Source organism: Ctenopharyngodon idella, chromosome 10 (genome assembly GCF_019924925.1).
Source record: "Ctenopharyngodon idella isolate HZGC_01 chromosome 10, HZGC01, whole genome shotgun sequence".
Lineage (NCBI taxonomy): Eukaryota > Metazoa > Chordata > Actinopteri > Cypriniformes > Xenocyprididae > Ctenopharyngodon > Ctenopharyngodon idella.
In genome coordinates, this window is record NC_067229.1 from 13,440,159 (window position 1) to 13,465,777 (window position 25,619).

The 25,619-nt window shown below is 36.0% G+C and overlaps 2 protein-coding genes across 8 annotated transcripts in view; both read left to right on the forward strand.

Moving 5' to 3' along the window:
* Positions 1 to 16,234, forward strand: part of cdc14ab (cell division cycle 14Ab) — a 50,582-nt gene extending 34,348 nt beyond the window's left edge. For 2 of the 7 annotated variants that reach the window (XM_051909020.1, XM_051909021.1), the window contains 6 exons: positions 445 to 545; positions 2,823 to 2,870; positions 7,350 to 7,484; positions 8,831 to 9,203; positions 11,014 to 11,100; positions 13,858 to 16,234. In XM_051909020.1, coding sequence (XP_051764980.1) covers positions 445 to 545; positions 2,823 to 2,870; positions 7,350 to 7,484; positions 8,831 to 9,203; positions 11,014 to 11,100; positions 13,858 to 13,887 — 774 coding nt within the window. In that variant the 3' untranslated portion in view covers positions 13,888 to 16,234. Of the gene's footprint in view, positions 1 to 444; positions 546 to 2,822; positions 2,871 to 7,349; positions 7,485 to 7,675; positions 8,329 to 8,830; positions 9,204 to 11,013; positions 11,101 to 13,857 lie in introns of those variants that run through there. The other 5 variants (XM_051909022.1, XM_051909023.1, XM_051909025.1 and 2 more) reach the window with 3 other exon arrangements.
* A 1,710-nt stretch (positions 16,235 to 17,944) lies between these two features.
* Positions 17,945 to 25,454, forward strand: gpr88 (G protein-coupled receptor 88). Its single transcript, XM_051909028.1, has 4 exons — positions 17,945 to 21,588; positions 21,685 to 21,747; positions 23,705 to 23,741; positions 24,176 to 25,454. Exons 3-4 carry the CDS (start codon positions 23,736 to 23,738, stop codon positions 25,223 to 25,225), a joined length of 1,056 nt encoding a protein of 351 aa, XP_051764988.1. The 5' UTR covers positions 17,945 to 21,588; positions 21,685 to 21,747; positions 23,705 to 23,735; the 3' UTR covers positions 25,226 to 25,454.
* The last annotated feature ends 165 nt before the right edge of the window (positions 25,455 to 25,619 follow it).

Here is a 25,619-nt window from a genome sequence, read left to right on the forward strand (position 1 = left end):
TATCCGCTAATTAATGATTATCGGCCATAATATGAAAATATTTATAAATCTATATATATTTTACTATTGGATAGTTTAATATTTTTGAAACCTGACACAGAAAGAGGGTCTTATCCACTATATACAGTGAGAAGAAAATGTATAAAATATAATGTAAAAAAAGAGAAAATATTTATTACTTTAGCGATATTGGCCTGAATTTTAATATATCTGTATTTTACTACTTTAAGTGGCTCATTTTAATATTTTTGAAACCTGGTAGACAAAAAAAGACTATAATGTCGAAGAGAGCCATAACCTCTATATACATTGAAGAAAAAAATATACAAAATATAAATAAAAAGATTACGATTTTAGACCTTTTGTAATGATGATTTTAATAACTCAATACCTCAAGCAACACTTCTTTGGAATAACGTTTAGATGTTCTCTAACTCTCGACAGAATGATTACACTGAGAACGACCTCGGTATGACGCAAGGAGACAAACTGCGCGCCTTAAAGGGTCGACGACAGCCGAGGTCTGCGACCACTGGAGCCATAAGGTAAGATGCCATTCCTTTGGGTCATCTGATGGAAAAAACGAATTGTTAGTTCAGCTATAGCACAACTTGCAATATCGCCCCCTGTGGCAACACTGAGAATGCAACTACTTGTTGAACTATAAATTGCGTTCTGAGTCATTTCGTGATGCAGTAGCCTATTTTGGGCCTGGATCCCAACCTAGACATAAAAAGCAAAGCAAAGCTTGGTCTAAGACCAATATCGCATCTTCTATTCAGGTCTCTGTAATGAGCCACATTACATAAATGATACTCGTTGCTTCTGTTCATGAATGGAGCCTTTTATCAAGACTCTTTCAACTTCCATTAGCTTTTAGGTCAGTGAAGAGCTAAATGACGCCAGGCCATGGTTAGTGTTTCGGTCCACTCTTAAATGCAAGACATAGAGCTAAAATTAATACAAAAGAACACAGATTGGTAAGAGTGCTGATGTACCAGGCACAGAGCTGGTTGGCATAGAAACATGATGTTCCCGTTGTCTTGGAGAGATGCTTTCGCTGTATTTCAGGATGGGCGGACGCTCGGGAAACATTACGCTTTCTGTAGAAACTTATTGTGTACTTACTATGCAGTGTATAGTGTATACAGTGGTATCAGTTAATGGTACTTAGCAAATGGAGTAGACAAACTTGGTACTTAAAGGGGTCATGAATTGCCTTTTTTAAAAATAATTTTATAATGTTTCCTGAGGTGCACTTTATGCTAGTATGATTTTTACATCAAAAATTGTCAATTTAGAAATAAATGGTCATTTTCTACCTTGATTTTAGCCCTCCGAATTGAACGCTCTGTTGGAAAGGGCTTGTCTGCTGTGAGACTTCAATGTAAACATCCCCTGCTATGATTGGCTAACATTTTGCATATGAAATAAGTATTACATGTGGAACTCTCTCGAAATCTTTTACCACGTTTTTACTATTACAGCTGTCGAGATTGATTAATCGTGAAAAGTGTTGATTATTGCATTGTATTTAGATCTACTCCTGTCACATCAAAGTTTGCAGCAGTGAGTAGCCGATGACAGACATGTCTGTTGAGCTCATGAATACAGTGATCTCGTCACTGCAACTTGATTTCTACACTCTCATGAATGCTTTCATCATAACTAACAGTGCAAACATGATGTAAAGAGATTTAATGTGTGCGGTGTAGACAGCGTTGTTGATTGTAATGGGAGTTGCATGCTGCACACCGAGTTCTTTCATGAATAGTTTGAAATGTTTAGTTTAAATTCTTAGTTTGAAATGGAATACTAGCACACTGCTTATTTCATACTATGCAGTGTAGAATGTATACTGTGTACTGTTGTGTAAAAGTAGTGCGCAAAACTGTTTTATAACATGACCTTACTACTTTGTATGCTTAATTCAGTGACTAGTTTTTCCTAGCATTTTGACTAGCATTTTTAATTATCTTTGTGCAGAAATGTTGTAACATTTGGAAATCTGATCAAGTAAATCATTAAAAACCTCTTTAGGCTATTTTTTACTATTGATTGGATTAGTTAAATTTGTCTCACTAAAAAAAAATGGAAGATCGTTGTTGGCATTGAATTGTGGGATACAATATTCTGCACACTGTGCTCTGGTTGTTATGCTGCACAGTTTATCAAATCTAATAAATAATCTGTGCGTTTAATGCATATTAAAAATACACATGCTGAGCACAGTATGAATGCTGCATACTAGTTTTTCAAAAATAGTTTGAGATGTTGTTTTAACGCTTAGTTTGAAATGGAATACTAGCATGCAACTTAGTATACATTATACGCTGCATAGTATGCAATGTGTTCCGGTTTTGTGAAAATAGTATGCAAAATGTTTTAAATTTTTGCATAATGCAACCTCACTACTTTGTATGCAACTAGAATCTAAATATAACCTCAGAAACATTTCTGTATATAAATAATTTTTAAAAGGCAGTTATGTGTTTTATTGATTGGATTTGTCACACTAGAAATTGAAGATAAATTTGAGTGCGTTACATTGTGGGATATAGTATTTCATGCAGTGTGCTGTGCTTGTATACTGCAAAGTTTAGCAAATGTAGTAGATAATTTAGGCATTTAATGCATATTAAAATACTGTGCACAAAAATGCATGCGGCATATTCATTTCTCTCAAAAATAGTATGTAGTATGCATTATGAACATTTTGTTTCATTTGGAACTCATTCATTCAGCTCCATTTTCTGGCTTTTTAAATGCAGTTTGTTATGTAACCAAGCAGTGTGTACTTGATCTCAATGTTCTTCCAACAGACTCGAGGACATGAAGATGCACACTAGGTCTCTATCTCAGCCTCTCAGGTAACTTTTTATTCAAAACTTTTTGTTTTCTTTAAAGGTCATAAGAGATAATTTACATATAATAGGTACAGTAGCACAACTACCTGTTTAAAGGTGGAAAATGGTTATGTGGCTGTTTTTGTGGTCTGTGAAACAGTTTATATATGAACTTTGGATAAAAAAATTAAAGTAAAATGCTGAAACAATAAAATATGGCCCTCTGAAATGCTTTGCGTAAGCTGTTGGCTCAGTACACTAGCTATTTTACTTCCGACCTCTCCAAATTTACAAAAATAGCCCAAAGAACAAACACAGCCTTCGTACTTCACCCTCTCTAAGACAAATTATACCCCGGCGTATCTTAATTTACAGACCCTCCTTGTACACAACAATAACAAAAAGATCTTCAAGTACCGCTCAACAAGAACAGGATGCTTCATCCTCGTGTGCTTGATGTCGTCAATAATTTGAACAGGCCCTGTTTTAGCACGTTTAACCCAGATGTAAATTAAACACCCCTTCGTGAGCAAATGCGCAGTCCTTAATTAATTTCCCATGAAGAGCGGCGAGTTGAAGAGGCCTCTTGGACATAAATGGCCCTCCTACTCTTCCTGTCGCAGCTCCTTCTCACAAGGATGAAGGATAAGCTTTTGCAAATTTGTTTGTTTGCATTTAGCTGATGGAGACTAAAATGGAGAGAGGGAATGAGCTGAGAGTCGGGTATAATTTTTACAATTTTTTTTTTTTGTACAGATTTGGTTATTGATGAGTAGTAATTTTATTAGTTATTAAATATATTAATTATATTAACTTCTAAAAATGTTTTAATATATTTTTTCCAACAAAACGCATAACGCCGACTACATTGGTCCACATAGCAGTGTTCAGTTTGGGCCGGGTCTGTTGTAGCGGACCCAGTCCGAATGATGGCCAAAATTTTACTGATGAGTTTTATGAAGTTTATTGTACATCACACACAAGATGAAGCGTCCATTTTCACTCCAAAAAATCACCGTAAGAGCTGTATAAAACAGTAAAATGTGCATTAAAGTCTTATCCATAAACTCTCCCCCTTGCATTATCATCAACATACACAGTGAATTACACAAAAACACTCATTACAACTAACAGTAAACAAATCTATACATACCTTATGCCTTTTCGGGGGGTGCTTAATGAACTGGTAAACTTTATGAAGTAAAGTTTATATCCTTAAAATGACTCCGATGAACTGTAATAAAGTGCGTGCTCCTTTCATTACTGTCATAATATTGTTAATATGTAATTCATTTTTCCAGGAGCTCTTTGCTTCTACCTCCAATTACATTGCTAACAGTGATTGTATGTTAATCGCCTAAATTATTACATTATTAGCTAACTGCAGTCTCCAGATTGTAATGTTGATATGCTTTCTCTGTAAAGCTGCTTTGAAACGATATGTATCATGAAAAGCGCTATACAAATAAATGTGAATTGAATTGAATAACCAGTATCACTCTCGAGACTATAAGCTGGATTACGAACAGTACTGATCCATCCTTGAATAACAACTTTTTAGCAAAACTTGTTTTGTATTGTCCCTTTGTATTGACCCTCATTCACAAAGCAGTCTGGTGTAAAATGATTTGCGCAGCCACAAACAAATTTAGGTATATGGGGGCGCATTCTGTCTTCAGTGACTCTGATGTCGGGAGTACACGAAGACTGTTATGTTCACTCTTACATCCAACAACAAAACACCTGAGTTTCTTACAAGACATTCTTGTTGCTACAGCTACTCTGGCCTGAAAAAAAATGGCGACAGTGTGCAACTCGCTCAGGGCGGAAACTATGCTAGTAGGGCAGAGTCCATCAGCAGTCTTGGGCAGGGCTTAGGCATTTTGTGACGTCACAAAAGGTAGAATCTGCAAACGGCTTGTTCTGAGACACTGCTTATGATTTATGGGCATTTAAAAAAAGAGGAGTTGGTGGATTTTAACCATTATAGGGTGGGCTGTGTAGACACTGCCGACACATTTGTTCAAACACCATGTAAAACTGAATTTTGTATAATAGGTCTCTTTTAAAGTAATCCATGTGACTCCAGTGGTTTAACCTCAATTTTATGAAGCAGCGTGAGTGCTTTGTTTGTGCAAAAAAAAATAAAAAAAAAAAATTACCACTTTATTTACAAAATATTAATCTCCAACGCACATTCAGGCAACATCTGCTGTTCATTTTTGGGTGAACTAAACCTTTAATTATGTTAATTGATTAATAAAGTACTTCTAAAAGTATATTAATTTTTTTTTTTTTTTTTCAAACATCAAATTGAAATTTTATTGAAAGATTTTATTTTTGTATTTATTTTTCTATTTATAACTTACTGTTATTGATATTATTACTATTGCTGTTATTTTTATTAATTTATTTTATATTTTTGTTTGTAGTGATATTGTTTAATTATTGTATACAATTAATTGAAATATTATCATTATTTGCTATGAATATAGCCTTTGATGCTGGTATGGTGTTAAATAATAAACAAATTAATTTCAATAGGGATCAACTTTAAACAGATATATTAAGATGAATATGATATTTGAAAAATGTCCTTTTCATGGACACCTGAAATGTTTCTGAAATGTTATATACTGATATACTGAAGTATTTGATACTTTTAAAAAAAGAACAATTATTAATTCTTAAATGATGCTGATTAATTATTACATTTTTCTTCTAAAAACATGTTATTGAGACAAATTCTTCATCAATTGAATTTTGTTAGTTATTTCATTGATGAGATTAAACTGTGAGTCAAAGAGGAATTTTTGGAGTGGGTGAAAAAGGAGAAGCTGTGTGGGAGGTCATGATTAGTGGTAGAGAAAAAGAGCTCTTCAGAAAGAAGACCAGAAGAGAAAAAAAGTGAAAGTAAAGAGAAGTGAATTTGAACTGCAGTTACTGGAGTATGTTTGCTAACTACTAGGCCACAGCACTGACTCACTAAATTTCAGAGATTTTGGACCCTTGCCTGTAACTTTCCCTGCTTCTTTTTCCTGATTTATTTTTCCTTAAACAAAGCCTCTTTAAAACAACACTCTGGTTCCCTTGTTGTACAGAATCTAGCGGAAGCAGGGCTCAAAGTGGACCGGTATGCATCGGCACTTCTATATTTTAATCTGTAGTATACTCTCACTTTTTCACCCCCTCAGGAGTACTGGACCGGAAGTCATGTTAGAACTTTCTTCTAAACAGTTCCTTTCCTAGCAGATGTATTTGGCAAGAACATGAACGGCTCTTAGAAATTGCTTTCATTATAAATAGTCTGGGATTTTTCATGACGGAAGGGTGGATTTTGAAGATCAAATGATCTTCTAGAAGTCAGATTCATGATAGCAGCCCAAACTACTGTATCATGTTTATTCAGTGGTCTTATATATAATTGCAGACCTGCTTTTGTTTTATTTTTTCTTCAAATCCACCCTGAAATCTTGCTCACTTTTACACATTTATCAAAACTAAGCTGGCAAATCTACCTATGCATGACAACTGAAGATTCCTATTGTATTTTTACATGTAATGTCATTGTTGTACAGATATGGTTATTGGTGTATGTATGTATGTATGTATGTATATGTGTGTGTGTGTGTATATATATATATATATATATATATATATATATATATATATACACATATATATATATATATATATATATATATATACACATATATATATATACACACACACACACACACACACACTGCCCGGCCAAAAAAAAAAGTCACTGTTTGGATTTTAATAGGCAAATACTTAAGAATCTATGAATGGATCATTATTACAGTGATTATTATGTTTCTAGCATGTGATATGTTTGGCAACAGTTCTTTTAACCCTAAAAGATGGAGTGTGTAGCTTTTCATTTCTTAAACAACCATGTATTAAGATGTATCATGGCCATATTCCATGATGACAATGTCAAGATTCATCAGGCTCAAATTGTGAAAGAATTGTTGGGAGGGAGCATGACGAATCATTTTCACACATGAATTGGCACTGACCTTAACCTCAGTGTAAGTTTTTGGGATGTGCTGGAGTAGACTTTACAGAGTGCTCACCTCTTGCATTGTCAATACAAGATCTTGACCAAAAATGATGCACCTCTCGATGGAAATAAATGTTGTGATGTTATTTCCATCAAGAGGTGCATAAATTTTTGGTCAAGATCTTGAATTGACAATGCAAGAGGTGAGCACTCTGTAAAGTGTCCTCCAGCACATCCCAAAGACTTTCAATGAAATTAAGGTCTGGACCCAGAGGTGCCAATTCATGTGTGAAAATGATTGTTCATGCTCTCTGAACCATTCTTTCACAATTTTAACCCTCGTGAATCTTGACATTGTCATCCTGGAATATGGCCATGATGTGATTTTTTTTTTTTTTTTTTTTTTTTTAATAAAATATATATAATATCTATATCTCAGCTGATTTCATGCCTGTATTTGTGTGTGTGTTTTATAGCCGAATGAAACCGACAGCCACTGGCCAGGGTTCCATCTCTCCCTTAAAATCCTCCAAAGTCCCACCATCCTCCTCCGTCTCTGCCTCTGCCAAGCGCATTGGCCGTACTTCATCTTCATCAACCAACCTCAAGAGGTGAGCCTGACCTCCCTTCTCATCAGCTTTCCTCCAGTCTTCTCTACACTCTCCATATCTTTCTTCGATCTGCCTATTCTCTCACTCGTCCACCTTTTAGTCTTTGCCTCTTTATTTCCAAATCTTTTGTGTAACTTATTCCTCCTTTTTTCTTTCTCTCCCCCTCTATCTCCTGTCTTCTCTCCTCCCAGCTCCCTGGTGGCCTTCTTTCCTCTCTGTGACTACCCTATGCTCTGAAACGGAGAGCCGTAAATGCGAGGAGCCAAGTTGGTTGCTCCGTGCTGTTGGTGCACTGGTTTCAAGTGACTCGTTCCCTGCCGTTTATGTAATCAAATAGCCAGAGCCATATCACCTACCTACTACTATATCACTCTCTCCAAACCAGCACTTATTGATGTATTTTTGGACCAAGTACATACCCACAACTTTCCAGTACTGTTCATACCATACTGAAAAGCACTTTCTAACACTCTCCAGGCTAGGGCTGGGCGATATTTTATAGATGTATAATAAAAATATGGGAACATTCTCAGAAATTTGACTAATGTTCTGCCAAGTTATCTGGTCTAATGTTCTCAAAATGCAAGCAAAAAAAAGTTATTTATTCATAGTTCATGAAATGTTTTTCTTTTCCTGAAACATTTTTTCAGGTTGGATGAATAGTTTTTTAAACGTTATTAACTACTTGTTTCCCATTTTGTTCGTTTTTTTCTAATGTTCACTTAACCAAGAGAAAACCTTTTAAAACAATTAAAAAATTGGAAGAAATAAAGTTTTCACATTTTTGTTAGCTTTGTGAATTTATATAGAGAAAATTAAATAAAATTTAATAATTTACACTGCATGTTACGTTGCATTCTTCATAATTGACTTGAAGAATGCAGTTGAATCATTTTCTTTTATATGCCTAAATATAAAAATACATACTAATAAACAACATGTGCCCACATTAATTTTCACTTAAACAGTTTATGTATATATGAAAAATTTGTGTTTATAATTCTTCGAACATTGAGTGATGCACAAACGCATGATCGAATCAAACATTTTGATTCACGGAAATCAATTGAGCTTACCAAATGTAATGCTGTTTCTGCTACTTAAGTTTACAGAGACGTGTACTTTGCCGAAGTCCGTTTTGAATAAGTTGCCCAGCCCTACTCCAGGCTGAGTTTGATCTTTTAAACAGCAGTAAATACAGTCTCAGCCAGTATACATGCAGTTCCTCACCCCTTTGTCAGAAGATTTACCATGATCTCCATGTTCTGCAGTGTAGAAATGGGTACGAGTGTGTCCTCCCTGTCCTCCACCCTTCATGTCTGTTTCCCCTCCCTCCCATCCTCCAGCACCAGGTTAGCCAGCTCTTTGGGTAACCTGTACGAACCAAATGGCGAATCAAACAGCTCTGGGAATCCGCCTTCCCCTTCCTCGTTCACTTCCCACCCCGTCCGCACGGGCTACAGCGGCCCGATTGCCCCACACAATTACCACTACGAGGTCAACAACAACAACAATCAGTATAACACCACCAGCACCCCAAACACCAATGGGGTGAGCCCAAGCAGTGGGGCAAAAAGTGTGACCTACAACCTCAACCACACCAGCATGAGCGGACCTTCCACCAATGTAAGGCTGGGGGCCAGTGAACAGGGGCACCACAGAAGCCCCCCAACAGGGCTGAGCGGGCTCTCCGCACGCTACCTCAGCCGGTCCATTCCCGTAAGTGATCTCTCTTCCCATCAACCCTCCCAAGATGCACACACACCCAGCAGCAGCATTTCATACAATTTACCATGGTAACCATTGGTTTCTGCCAAGATGCCATAGTTACAAGTAGTCAACCAATATGGCTTTTTGATATATATATATATTATTTTAATCAAATTCATTCATTCATTTTTATATCAAAATCTACAGTGGAGGGTGCCTGTTATATTTATGTTGATACTGTTTATATAATTAAATTTAAAATATAATAATAATAATAATAATAATAATAATAATAATAATAATTATATATTTATAATTTATATTTATAATGTATTTTTAAAGTTAATATTGGGTTTATATAAATTTATTCTATATAAATTCTCTTTATATATTATGTAATGTAATGATGGAAAATGAGATAAAATTATATTACTGTAAAATTACAGAAAATAAACATTTATTCACAAAATATTCTGAAATATATTTATAATATTCTGAAGTTTAATATAATATTTATTAAAATTCTGTTCCCAAGGGAGATTGACAAGTGCAAATGGACATGGTAATGTCTTTGTATTAGACATTTCTAATTCTGGAAGCGCCTTGAACTTGAACAAAAAAGATTCCATATATATTTATTGTTTCATAGTTGTAACAAAGGTATTTTAGTGGAAACTATGGTTGCCATGGTACTTCCCCCCCAAATCCTTCCTACTTAACTCTGATCTAACACATCTCTTTGCAGCCTTCTATTTTATTTCTCAGTTTATACATTGCCATGTTTTCTCTAACAGATGCTTTTAAATGCTTCCCTGAGCATGTTGCATGTCATCAGTTTTTACTGAATACACGCTCATGTGCATGTCACTCATGGGTACTTCCTACGACTGTTAAATCTCACTCTGTGTACGTCTGTCTCTAGTGTGTTCTCATAAAGCTCTTACTTAGATGATCTAATATTTACTTAATTACCATTGTCAAGTGAGCTTTAATCGAGTGGTCAGGATGAGACTCATTTTTTTATTTTGAGCTAATCCGTCGCCCTTTAACTTCTGTGAGTGCATCCCACGCTGATGCTCTGAGGAAAACAAAATTAATACTAAACAAATATTAAAAAGGCAGAGCAGGGATTCATTAGGGATATAATGAAGGCTTTAAAACGTAGCTAATATGGGTACCTTTTACATGTATGGTGGAAGTCTGACAGGTCTGGTTTGGCAGTAACATGGCTACTAACAAGTACTAATGGCACCTCAATGCTGCTGTTTGATGCAATGGGAGTGGTGTATGCTGCAAAAATGCAAATGTATTCAGTATTTGTTTGAATTTATCAAACAAATGGCCCCCCCCCTGCTTCAGGTAGTTCTGTACTTCCTTCACCTTGAGACCTTTGTACTGATTTTTTGAAGTTCGGTTTATAATTTTTTTTGGGGGGCTGGACTGCCTTCCTATTTTGAACTCGTTCCAGAAACCAAATGATTTTCTGGAAATTGGTTCAGTGGTTGTGTTTGTTCATTTATGTTCTTCTGCAGAAATTAATCATACATTAGATTGCAGACTGATTTGCAAACAAAACGTTACATGTATATATGAATCAGGGACTTTGCTGTTGTTGTGACAAACTGAATGCATCTTTTTGTTGTCAGTTGTGCGCCCTAAGACGTACGTAGACCTTCGTGGTAGGGCTGGACGATTAATTGAAAAGTAATTGAATCCGAAATTCAGAACCTCTAAGTGACGTAATTTTCCCATGTCGGTCATTTTGGTTTTTTAATCCTGTTAATACTTTTCCCTTAAAAACATACTACCGGGTGTGTAGTCATGTGACTCCGCCCCCTCCAGTCAGTGGCATGGAAGCAACACGGAGGCGAACGCCGAGTCAACACACACAGATCGCACGCTAGCGGTGAGCCCATAAAGTGAGATCACTTTCACTTGCGTCTTCACTAAACTTTGTCAATTGTATGTGTTTTAAGACTTTCCAGTTTGGACATTCAATTGATTTTAGACTGATGTGTATTATTATATTGAGCTACCATGCTCGCACAGCTGCATTGTGGCACACGGACATTCATACAAACACTAGCTCGTGCATCACGTGAAGGTTGTGCGCAGAAACTCGTTGTCAACACTGTCCTGTGATTTATCACTAAAGTAGCTTAGAAACTTAAAAGTTATAGCATATATTTTTCTACTTTTGAAGTACCTACTTACAACCCACAGCTTCACAATTAATAGAGAGACGGTATGACTAATTCACACGCAATCACTCTCATTACATACTGGTACTGTGCTAATTTATCTGTATCTGATTTACAACAAGCAGAAATCTGTAAGAAATGTTAGGAACCATAGATAAAATAACTGCTGAAAGTGAGCTGTTATGTCAGAGCACTCTTTCATTAGTAAAAACTCTGAATTTCATTATTTACAGTACAAACCTTGAGGGCAAAAAATAAATAAATAATCGTTCATTAATCTTGTAATCGAGGTAAAATGTTCAATTATTTGAGATTTTGATTTTAGGTCATAATCATCCAGCCCTACTTCATGGCAACAACAAAGTTTATGATGGTTCTGATTCGCATGTATCAATGTTCTGATTCGCAAATCAGTCACCTTTCGAGAGTATGATTAATTTTTTTCCCATAATTAAATGGTCTCTAAATGCACCTTTATATATTACGTACATTCTCTGTTCCACCTCACTTATAATTACTAAACAACTAATTCATGGAACTGTTAAGGAATCAGAATGGTTAAATTGAATCCGATTCGGAACCAAAAATATTAAAACTAGGGTGTGCAGTTTCATAAAGGCTACTTGACCGGTTAAGAGTTTCAACCAGTATAACAAAGTTGAAAACAAGTATGAAACACATTGCCTACCTTAGTTATAAATTTCTCTGTATATTTTCGGTCAAATCTAAATGATTGATCCCAACTTGTAAAGCCTTCATCTTGTTTTTATTTGTAATATAAATATACTTTTTATTTGACCTATGAATGCCGAACAGGTCTAGGTTTATAAGAAATGCTTGACCGCTGCAAAGAAAATAGATTTGTCTGTTGCATCGTTACTGAGACTGAACGGAAAGGTCATGAGCTTGATTTTAGTGGCCTGTTGTTCTTGGACCTTCTCCAGAAGTCTTGGAAGTGAGCCTGCTTCAGGGAATTCGGCAGTTCCCCTAACAATTTCCTGTTTGGCGCATTTTTACCCCATTGTAAATGTTTTTTTTTATGCATAAGCCACTGTACATGTTAATCATGTGATTTCACAACATTCTAGGCAGAATTTCTCCCAGACTACCCTGTTTATGAAATTGACAATTGGCTCATATTATGCCCGTTTTGGAGCGTAGTGCTGTGTCTTTGTTCAGAATGTCACAACGCCTACGCATGTAGCAGGAGTGTCTCAAAGTTTCACTGCAGTGATGATGAATATCACATTCTGTCTTGCACTGCGCTCTGTTAAACGTTTATTCTCAAAGGGCGATCAACTGACAAAGTTTTTTTGACGCTAGAAGGTGTTTACAGCGAATATGTAATTACAGTCAAGGTGTCATCCATTTTCTTGCTGCTGAAAATGGCTGCTTCAAGTTGCAGTGAATTAGTATAAAGTCTCATTTCTCAACATTGTCATGTTTTTGGATGCAACTCTCATTAAAAATGAATGACTTTGCTTGGTTTTTCATCAGCAGGTCCAGACAAAATCTTTTTCTAGATTTTTCTGTACTTTGTAATTCTATGGAATGATTTTAAACATGGTAAAATTCGTAGAACTGAATGACTGACATTCTAACTCATTGGAAACCTGTAGGGCTTCCTGCGGAATTCTGTGGGCACAAATTTGGAAGTTCAAACAACGTTAAGTATCTATAGTCCAACATTTTAAGATTTTGAATGAATGCGATTTTTCTGGTGAGTTCGCTTTGGCAAGTTGTTTTTAAATTTGAACAAATTTTCAGGATGTTTACATTATCAAGTGCAAATTCACACATTTGTCAAGATGTTCCTATCAGGTGTTCAAACAATGTTAAGTAGCTATATTTGCAACGTTGATGTTTGTAGAACTCGTAGAACTCTAATACTGACATTTCTAATTTGTTGGAAACCTGCGGGGCTTCGTTAGGAATTCTGTGGGCACAAATTTGCCAAGATATCAGAAGTTCAAAAGTGTTAAGTAGTCATATATCCAACTTTTAATATTTTAAATGAATGCGAATAAGCTGTTATTAGAATGTTGATGAAATGTTTGTAAATGGACGACACAAAATAGAACACAATGCTTTGTTGCTTCACGTTTGTCGTCTGTACACTTTTTTTTTTCTTTTTTTTCTCGTTTATTCCACCCCCAACCCCCTTGCAACAATTAAGAGCAATTAGCATTCAGATGTGCATGTTGTACACCTGTGTCTTCTAACCTAAGTGGCTTTTTTTTGCATAAAGTCAGTTTTCCCCCCACACATTTAATGCAAATTTATTTCCTCTCTAAGCTTTGACTTTTTATTCTCATCTCACCATCATTTACATCAGCAAGGGCTGTGATTGTAATGTCTCAGGTTGGCTTTTTAGACTATTATTTAACTACCGTCTGCCATGTAATTTTCTGTAATTACTTTCAGCATCATAATCATTTCATCTTTTTTCCCCTCTTTTGCAGTCCCTTCAGTCTGAGTATGTTCAGTACTAAAGCCGCCACTTTCCGCTAACCCCTCATCCCGCACTGCTGGCCTGGTTCTGACCCATGACGCCTTCACTGTGACCACCAATTCACTGGCTTCTTGTCGCAAAGGGGAACGAAGCCGAAAGGAGATGCTTTTGAGACTAAACGGCTCACGGTCAGCCTCATGGTAATGATACGTCCTGCTATGACAGAGCTGATCTGGAATCTGCTGCATGCTGTTAAACAACATGAACTTGCCTTGGCCGTCCTTTCAAAACATCTTTATTTTTCATTCCTTTTTTTCTTTTCTTTTTTTTTTAGATACTCTCCATGTATGAATATACATAATTGTACTGAAATATTTTTAGATAAAGAATTTTGTACTTTTTTTTTTGTCCTATTTTATCTATGATTCTTATGCTCAGCGAACAAGGTTCGTTGGTTATATTTGTGTGTCTTTGGATTAGGGAATTTGTTCTGACGTAAATATCACGTTTTTGTCTCCTGAGTGTACTTACGGAGTAACATATCAAGTGCGATGCTATATTTAAAAGGTGTAAAATGGTTTGACAGCTACGTGTCATCTTCAAAGGGATTTTTGGCTGACAAAAGCAATAAAGACAGTTTGTTTCCTTTATTTGGGATCTAAGGTGGGCTTGTCTCCACGCAACTGCGGACGGCTAATGAGACCACGACCAATTTGCAAGCAAACTTGTTTTTCTCGGGAAAATGAAGGGCTTTGTTTGTTCAGTATGAGAAACAGGGTGGACTCCTTGTCTTTTTTTCCATTGTGACATCATAATGTGTGTTATTATCAAACTAATTGAGATCTGAGCTCTCACGGTTTTCAAGGGCTGTTGAAAACGCAAGCACCGACACTTCATCTTTCAGCAGTGTCTGTTTCACCAGCACCTCTGAAATATATCTCAGAATATATACGAGTGAGTTACGAGTTTCTGGCTGCTGGTTTTAACATGCACCGTTTTTGCATGAAGTAGCTTAAGCTGCTTAAAATATATTTTAACGATAACAAATATTAATGTACCTGCAGTAGCTCACCCACAAGTTGTAACTTTTTATTACAGTAGAGGAGATTGTGTAGGAGATGATATGAATAACACAACCCTTTATGTTATTGCACATAATGAATGTACAAACTAATCTGGAAAGGTTGATCCAGAGAGGGTTGTGTCTACTCTAAATTCAGTTATTTTAGGATGTTTACAATCAAGTGCAAATTATTTATCGTACAGTGTTCTTATAGGTTTACCAGCAGGGTTTAAGCTAAAACCTTTGGATTATTTACTTATCACAAAAACTACAATACGGTCATTTAATAACCCTAAGACATTCCAAACTTGACTTTATTTCTTCTGTGAAACACAAAATATGATATTTTGTGCAATGTACAATGTACTCTGTTTAAGTACTGGGACTAAGCTTAGAAAAATGATGACGACGCACCATTAAAGTACTACAAGTTGTCAATTCTTTGTTAAATAAGCTTCTGAAGGCATACGATAGCTTTGTGTAATTATATATATATATATAATTTTTTTTTTTTTTTTTTTTTTTTTTTTTAATTGTGCGAAAATAATCATTTATTCAAGGAAAGTCTTCCCCTCTGCCGGAGCTCTCAAATCTCATTCAGTTCAAGAATTTCTTGGGGAAACATGTTGCTCCAGATTTTATGTAAATGAGAAATAAAAACATTTATAATCATGATGTCAAATCTTATGCGACACATCTCGACAAAAAAAAACAGTTGAATGCGTAGTGGCGAATGAAATTTAAGAGCTACAATAAAGGGGAAGCTTTTCTGTAAGCCTTCTGCCCAATTTATATTCATTACACAGAAAAGAGCAGCTTGAACATTCTGCTGAACATCATCTTTTGTGTTCCACAGAGGAAAGTAAATCATACAGGTTGATATTAGGTGAGTAAATGATCATCTTAATTTTGGGGGCAACTAACCCATATCTTTCTGTTTGAACAAATACTCCAGTACAAGCTTATGCAATTATAACTTGATTGACTGTTCTGGATCTGGATCTTTTAGTCCTGTAGCACTCTGTACATTCCAGATGGTGTTATGAATTATGTGTATATATGGTTTGGGAGAATCTTTTTGATTGAAGTATTCTACCTCTTTGACATACATGATGTAAACTACTCTCTTGCTTATGAAAATATAGATATATTTATATATTTTTGGAGCAGTGTGTAAAGAAAATCTAACAATGTTAGAGCAGTGTTTGCTTTTCACATACTGAATGGACATTAAAATACAATGTAGTGTGTTGTACATTTATTCTTTTGCAATGTAAACACGATTTCAAAGACCAGAACAAAATAAAAGATTAATTTTGCTTTAGGTTGTTCGTTTTCTTTGTGCATGGAAAAACAAGATTTCCCTCAAGTGCAGATTCCTAATTAGTCGTCTTTGACCGTTGGTATACAAATAAATACTGTACAGATTGTGTTATTCTATGACCAAAAACAGTTCTTTAACAGCTCCACAAAAATAAATGAAGTGCCAACGATGTTCTCTCCCTGACAACCAACAAAGTGTGAACTGCAAATCGCCACACATTTGTGAACTAAAGTCTTTCATTTTGAGTCTATCTGGCAGCAGGCGTCGGGCCGTGGGCGTCCGGAGACAGCTGTGAAAATGACTTTTCACAGCCATGATTTCGGTAAGTATTTCAAAATGTCAGTTTAATTTCCACACGAGTTGATGCTTGTACATGTGTCGTGAATTCTTTCTTCTACCTAGTTTTAGAAAATTGTCTTGTAGGTCCAAAATGTTCTGCTAAAACGTTTGAACCAATTTATAATAGCACTCAATCTTGTAATTCGCCTCGTTCATTTACGGTAGGCCACTTGAGTGTTGTATCTGTCAGTCATCATAGGTGTAATACATTTAATTGAAACCATGGCCTCGTATTTTCCCGAGCCCTTTCATTCAGATTATGAAGGTTTAATATCTATCTCTGAATACACATTAAATTCAACGATCAACTCATAGCAAATAGCAGGTTTCAAGGTTGCTGCTGCTCCGTTCGCTATAATAATAGTCTTTAAGTATCTTTGAAATGGTTTCGGAAAGGCAGCTTCACATGTCAAAACTGTCACGGTTGTTCTTACTAACCTATACTTGATTTGAGAACTCGAGAATCGGATGAAGGAAATATTCACGCTGCTTTTAATAACATTCCATTGTCGAAGGCTCAAAAGCGCGCTCTTTTGCCCTGTGAATACTGTGATCGTACCGAGCACTGCTAGTGCTACCCAAATAACAGGGGACGTCCTCAAAATTTTAACATTTGACAAGGTTCTCTCCGAGTTCTGAACAAAGGTTCTTCTAGTAACGTTAATAGGATGCTGTTCTTAAAGGGTTAGTTCACCCAAAAATGAAAATAATGTCATTTATTACTCACCCTCATGCTGTTCCACACCCGTAAGACCTTCGTTAATCTTCGGAACACAAATTGAGATATTTTTGTTGAAATCTGATGGCTCCGTGAGGCCTACATATGGGGGCAATATAACATTTCCTCTCTCACGATCCATAAAGGTACTAAAAACATATTTAAATCAGTTCATGTGAGTACAGTGGTTCAATATTAATATTATAAAGCAACAAGAATATTTTTGTTGCGTCAAAAAAACCAAAATAACGACTGGTGGATCCAAAATGGTCAATATTCATATTCATGCATTTTATTCATATTTCATGTTAATCATTTATGGCTTATGATTTATCAATATTACTTTTGATTTCATATATTCATGTACTCCTAATCCATATATTAATCCTCATCATATTTTCAAGTATTTACTTTTATTGTACCCTTATGGTTATTCTTATTTTATATTTAAGTATGTATGCTTGTTATATTCAATTGTTCTTCAAAGTGTTCCAATGTGACAGGTCACGTTGACACGTTTGTGGTTAGATATTGGACACCTGCCAAGTACTGCAGAAGTGATGTTTTCGGAATTAGTTGCTTATTTGAACTCAATGTACCTTTGTATAAAAATATGTCCATTTTTTTTTCTGCTGACATGTGATAAGATCTGCACGGCAAGGTTTAAAATAGAGGTGAGTAAAATCCTCTGTTTCTAGTCTGCTGTTTTCGAATTGTTTGAGCCTTGAAGCTATCTGCCTGTGGATGTGGCCTTTCAATTTGGCTGCAGACAAAGAAAGAACCACGAGTCCAGGCCTCTGCCGAATTTTTGAATATTGAATAACTCGTGTTCATATTGAATTATCAATTTTATTCTGAGTATTCTGTGTCAGTCGAGCAGAGAAGCATATATGAGGGAGCGCTCTGTTGTGAGGGTGACTGCTGTTTGATATCAATACCTACTTTTGTTTCCCCGTGTAATTTTCGGGTGGGACTGTGTTTGTAGGCTATCGAAAGTCTGTTTAGTCAACTCGTGTAAGGCGGAAGCTTCTGTTGAGGGCATTGCAATTACGATAGCTGTAGACTGGCCTTGCTGAATTATTAAATTGAGATCCATTTATTAAACTGAGATCCAGAGGTCAATAATATATTAATATTTAAAATTAAAACCAAGAGAAATTTGAAATTTGTCTAAATCCAGAAAGCAGATATTTAAATTGTACAAATTTGTAGAATTTATTGTATGAAAAAAAAAAAAAAAAAAATTTAATTAACATTGTGTTTAGCCACATAATTTGAATTTCTTTGAGTGTTTTATCTAATGGATGAAGTTATACGGTCATGACCTATTCTATTGTATAGTGAAGTCCTTGCAAGGCACTAAAACCTAAAATGCTAAAACTTTTTAAATTTCCTACATAAATCGATCTTGTCAGAATAGGTGTCAAAGCAGACCCAGGTAGCCAAAAAGATGTGGGCCAAAAATGGCCCAGAACCGGCAAGCCAGAAGAAATAACTCGGCCCAGATGCGGTTGCCGGACTCTTGTGAAACACGGAATGAATGACGCGCCAGAATCGGCACGAGTCCGGGTGCCGAAACTGAGCCGACACTGCTGGCATAGGCCACAATCACGCCAGCATAAATTGTACAATTAGCCGGTACTGGCCCGAGTCTGGGGTCCAAAGGGAAATGTATATGAAATACATAACTACATCAATTTAATGAATAAGAACTACAAAAAAAACATTTTACCAAAGCAATATTAGCTTGTTTGCTAAATTAAGTAGGCCTATATGTACGTATAAGTATTAAGACAAGTAGTTCTTGTAATGAATTGGTTACCAAAAACTACTAAAAAATATTTTTTTAAAGACTTAAAGAAATTTTGTATTCAAGTGCATGTGTTGTCTCAGTCCTCTTTGTCTTCTTCAGCAAGCTTCCTGTTTTGGGACTGAAAAACCAAAATAAAGATTAGGGCAGTAAAAACACAAGTCTATTCTGATAGAGTACATATTTATTCATTTTCTTTCTTGATTTTAAGATTGGATCTGTTATTTTCACATGATGACTGGTCTATGTATATTCAGTACTCAAAAATAAAAACAAGCAGATCCGGTGCAGACCTGCAGTCATCCAGTTGTCGACAGATGTCGGCGCTGACAGATGCTCAGGGGCTCCAGTGCATCATCAAGCCCCCCGTTTTAGCTCCGCCCAAAAAATCCTGAACACAGAACTGGTGAAAAAAATATAAACAATTCAGTACTACATAGTTCACAGTCTTTGTAATGTTTCATTACATTTTCATTCGATATGTACTGTGAAAAGCGCTATACAAAAAAAAAAAAAAAATTGAATTTTAAATAAATGCAGCAGTGGTGAGTATAAAAGCTTTCTTTCAAATACATTACAAATCTGACCCTAAACTTTTGAATGGTAGTGTATGTTTGAGGTATCACTTACCAGTCACATGGTTCATAATGTCTAAAGATGTCCAACTGCACTGCCATCAGCATGGAAAAATCTGGGAACATAAACAATTTGTCACAGAGCCAACAATATTTAGTATACAAGGGCATGCTCATTATAAATAAACTATAGCAGAGGTGAAATGCAGAAAAGAAAAAGAATAATATACAGAATATACACAAAAAAAAAAAAATCTTAAGATAACAGAATTTACATGTTTAGGTTTACTTATTCAGTAATGCTCATACAGTGTCACTTATGTTTGCACGTCAAAGCCATTTTACCATTAAAGATCAAAGTTTGAGATAGTTTCGTATTTGGAAATGTTTACCATGAAAGATCAAAACGTGTTTGAAATAGTTTCAGCCAATTTACACTCTTTATGTTCGTGACGTCACCGATTAACCGTACAGTGCATACTTTTAGGTTAATTCGCTTACCTCTATTCATTCATTGAGAAATTGCCAGCAAAACCTTTACAAATCTATCAAAATCTCTCATCTACACATAAGATATATGATTAAAAGCCCAAACTTACATAAACAAGTCCACGTCTAAAGTTAATCTCTTATAGTTAACGTTAGCCTAACGGTTGAGATGCTAACGGACTTTTTCGAAGACACTAAACCATTTCTATAAAGTAAATATTCAACGAAAGCCAGTCATTTACATTAAAGAAAGTGTCAGGAATATTTGTATGTACTATTTGTGTAATTTTAGGGACTAAACTTACCTGAAAGTAGTGGAAACAACAGTGAGAGACAGGGTTCGCTGCTTGTCAGTTGAATTTTAATCCATTACTGAATTTGGTAATTATTTAATTATATAATATTAAAATACTAATACAATAAAATAACAAACATTAACAGGGAGAGGCCAGAGCATAATATTTTTTTAAAACAATAAATAAGTTTGTTTAATCCATTAAAATTTACTGAATTTGGTAATTATTTAATTATATAAAATTAAAATACTAATGCAATAAAATAACAAACATTAACAGGGAGAGGCCAGAGCATATTTAAAAAAAAAAAAAAAAAAAGTTGTAATTATGTATTATGTTATATTAAAATATATTGCATTTAAGTAATTTCATGACAAATGCAGATCAGTTTGCCACATAGTTAAAAGACGACCCACTTTGAAAAGTTCCTAGACCCCATGTCCCAGGCCCTGATCTATCCACTCTCAATACACAACCTAACCTTGTAATGTAATGGCAATATCTTATGCAAAATGAGGCCAGCACTTATGGCCCATAGTGGGCCTAATGTGCCTAATGTGCCATTTGTCAACCACAATCGGGTCAGATCCACACAACCAAAGCCTGGCCAAATCTGGCAACCATTACTGGGCCAGAGCTGGCTCACTTCTGGCATGCCGCTGCCAGTACACAGCCGAGTGAGCCGACACTCAGCCGCAATTGGCCCGATTCCGCTGGCTACCTGGGGATCAGTACATCAGCAATTATTTTTGTATGTGGATGTCGGTCTCATAAAGGAGATTGGATTGGATTGTAAAAAGGCTTACAAATTCAACTAATGGCTATTTGCCACTATTTCCTACACTGTAACGGATTTCTGTAATTTAAACAGTATTTTACTGTAATATGTACAGTACGATACTGTAAAATGTGTATACAGTATATTACTGTAAACAGTAAAGGATTATGGGAAAATATATGGTCACTACTGTAATTTTTCTGTACTGTAAATCAATTTACAGTAGTGAACTTGCCCATGAAAAACTGACCAATGGCAAGAGATTTCGTTTTTTTTTTTTTTTTTTTACTCAGTGGGGGAAGTGGCTGTTAACGGAGAAAAAAAGAATGTACCAGTAACTCACTAAAAGGTTAGTATATTATTTTAATTTTATGTAAAACAAACACAAATGTTTTCATTTGTAATGTTAACAGCAAAATAATCGTGTCGTTTTTCATGTCGGAAGGGTTTGGTGTCTTTTTTCTGAATGTTGGCCGGATCGCCGTTATAACGGTGATAACATGAACTGGTGAGTAAGTTAAGTTCACCTATTAGCCGAAAAAAACTTTATTTAAACTTAAAAACATAACTTTTCTCTCTCTCAATGTAAATTATGACACTGTTACCTATTTTGCGTTAATGAGGCCAGGTACATTAATCTCAAATACACACTGATGTAGCTTTGCAACCAAGTTATGCAACAGTAGGCTAACCTAAAAAAAAAATGACACAAAAATCCAATACATGTATATAAAAAGAATGTTTATTAGTGTTTCAGTATTTCACCAAAAATTTGTTATGATGAAACTTACAAAAAGTCCCCTACTGCAATTTGCATGCATTTCTAAGATTAGAAATAAGTGTTATTCACATACATTTTATAAATATGTTGCTATAAATATGTATATATCTTTACAGTACTGGTCAAAAGTTTGGACACATTGTTATTTGTAATGTTTGGACAGTTGGGACAATCATCAGCTGGACAGAATGTGTTTTACTGCAATTTTGAAAATCCTATTCTTACAACCCACACCAAACAACCGCACCCCCCATGATTATTATAGCTTACATTGACAATGTAGGCTATAATAATCAAAATAATTATCAAAAATGGTCTTTTTTGACTGCTGAAAATAAACTTTCTTTGTCACAAAATAAACGCCTGATTCCTGTGTCCATTCGGACTAGTGACTACTAGGCTACTAATTCGATCTGCTATAGGCTATTTTAACTTGTTTTCATGACAGATTTATTTAAACATACATTAAACATATACATTAAATAATCAAGATAGGTTAAGTAAAATACAATGAATATATGGGCTAATATAATGCATACATGTAGTGAAAGAGTTCATTTCTCTAGCGAACTAACAAGCTGTGGACACTGAATGACTTTTCTGAGGTAAATGCTACGTGACAGCCTATTGATTTCAAGCTGTATTATCCACGTCTTTCCGCGGTTGAAACACTGATTGAGCGATTACACAAGATACGTTTCAGTAAGTTGTACTGTATCTTTCAACATACCTTCAGATGTTCATTCATGTTTATTCTGTAACTAGCATTAAAGAAGAAGAGATGATCGCGTTCACTTGCGCCCCGCGCTGTCGCTTGAACTGAGGCGCCTATACAACGATCTGTCACGCCACATAAAGAGCATCAAAACAGCATTTATTGTTTAAATTTCATGATAAAATGGACAGAATTGGAGGGATGAGACTTTGTTTCTTATCGAAAGTAACAAAACACAGAGCTTATTGTGATTATTGGTGGTTAATGGGCTACAACTCTGTATTTGTCGGCACACATGTACCAAACCTACACCCCCAGGAGCTGATACGTTTTATTGAATTAGAATCATACAACGTGATCAGTGTAGTACAATTCCTGAACAAACGAATGACTCTTATGGGTCAGTTCTTTTTAGTGAATCAGAAACAAACAATGCGATCAGTGTAGTCCAATTCCCATCTAATGAATTGTATGACTCTGTTACTTTTTGTTTAATCGAAAACGCATAGCATGACCAGTTCGATTCTCGAACAAATGACTCTCATAAGCCATTTTTAGTGAATCAGAACATACAACATGATCAGTGTAGTCGGACTGCTGACGAATGAATCACATGACTTGGTTATTTTTAGAATCAAAAACATAGCGCCACCAATAGTAGTCTAATTTCCCAACGAATTATGAGCCTATTCTTTGTAGTGAATTAAAACCATATACAGCATGTTTTTGTTCTGGTTCTGTTTCAGTGTATCAAAAACAATTATAAACCAAACTGAATGGGTACTATGTTATTAGTTTTGTCATCTCCGACTCAAAAAAGCGAACTATGAACCAATAAAAAAAAGGGTTTTTTTTCCCTTGATTTTTTTTTTTTTTTGGAGCTTCACCTCCCTAGTCCTCATTCACTTTCATTGTATGAAACAGAGCAGCTTGAACATTCTGCTAAACTTCTCATTTTATGTTCCACAGATGAAAGAAAGTCCTACAGGTTTAAAACGACATGAAGGTGAGTAAATGGTGCCAGAATTTCTGTATTTAAATACTCCTTTAAACAAACTAATATTGTTCAAATCAATAGTAGATTCACATTGACTCTGCATATTCAAAATACATCGTACTGCCGCAGCCTTCTTCCTAAAGATTCTCAATGGGGAGCCCGTTATATTACGCCCTATTGATTATTACAGGCTCAATCCATTATGAATAATGAATTGCCTTCATGGTGATTGTGCTCCCTGGGAATAATGAAAGACAAGTGAGACTGTAGCGTGGGCTTTTGTTGATCTCACACCTCCCAGTCCTCACACACACACACACACAAACGCACATATAAAGCTTGTTTCTCCACCGCAGCACCGCAAAAGGGAGCTGCGCTCTCTCACGCGCACGTTTCTTCACACAATATGAGATGAGATGTGATGAGATGACATTATTTTCCAGCCTGCTCCCATCATGCCAAATGACACAGACATGCCACTGTCGATGTGCGCGCTGGGACGCGGATCACGCATCTCCCTCGCCACCGTCTACTCCTTCATGTGCGTTCTGGGTACCGTCCTCAACCTCCTAGTTATCTATTTGGTGGTGACGTTCAAGAAGCTCCGCACAGCCAGCAATGCGTTTATCGTGAACGGCTGTGTGGCAGATCTGCTGGTTTGTGCTTTCTGGATGCCCCACGAAGCGGTGGCCACCTCCACTGGGACTTTTCTGGTGGTGGGTTACCAGGCGTTCAAAGAAGCGCTGCTGTTTCTTGGAATCACCGTGTCACTGCTCTCACATTCACTTATTGCGGTGAACAGGTACGTTTTGATCACCAAAACGCCTGCTGTGTATCAAAGTCTGTATCAGAAGAGAAACACAGAATGGATGATCGCAGGATCGTGGCTCATCTCGTTGGGCTCTTTGTTCCCGTGGCTCACGTCCTTTCGATACCCGCCCGAGAGATGCCGGGACGCAGAGGACAGATCCTTCACCACGGTGTCTGTTTTGTCCAGTCGGTTTGCCGCAAGCACTTTGGCGTTCACTATCATTGGACAAACCGTTGTCGTCATGTACTGCTACTTTAAAATTTTCCGCCGAGTGCAAATAAGTGTGAAGAGGGTCAGTATTTTGAATTTCCAAATCGTGAACAACCTCCCTTATTCATTCCCGAGAAAGGACAAGCGTCTCGGCTTCTACGTTCTCGCAGTGTGCTTAATTTTTATTCTTACAACCGAACCCATTTTTTGGGTTCTCATCACCGGACTGTTCATCCCGGTGTCAGTGGCGCTTTGGACATCAACTTGGATTGTGTTCTGCACTATATTTGTATCCAATCCCTTTCTGTACACCTGGAAGAATGAGGAGTTTAGGAAGTCGTTCAGGTCTGTGATGAGAGGAGACTTCTTGCGGGGATCCACGGTCGGGGTCGAGCCCATCACCATCAATACCATTTCTCACATCTTCCCGAGACAAAACAGCCGCAGGGCATTTCTGGGTGAGATGAACTGAGATAAACCTGCGAAACCTTACAACTAGTACTGTGGCCAAATTTCGCTTGTGCCGGTGGTTTTTCAGTCACGATAAGCTGCATGTGTTTTACAGTGTTTTGTAAAGCAAAGTTTTTGTAACATTTTTGTGAATGTTGAAGTGTGAATTGTTTTTGCACAACTGTGAAGACTACACTACAACTTTTTTAAATAAGAAATGTTTATGTTCAAATAAATCAGAAATATCTCAACTTGTGTGATTTCTCATCTTAATTTTTGTATATAAAATAAATAATATGATTTAATATGACTTTTATATAAAACTTTATTTAATAATGTGTTGTTTTAAAATTAATTTAAAATTAATTAATGATTTTTTATTTTGAGGTAATATGATTTAAGGCTGTTAATTGCAA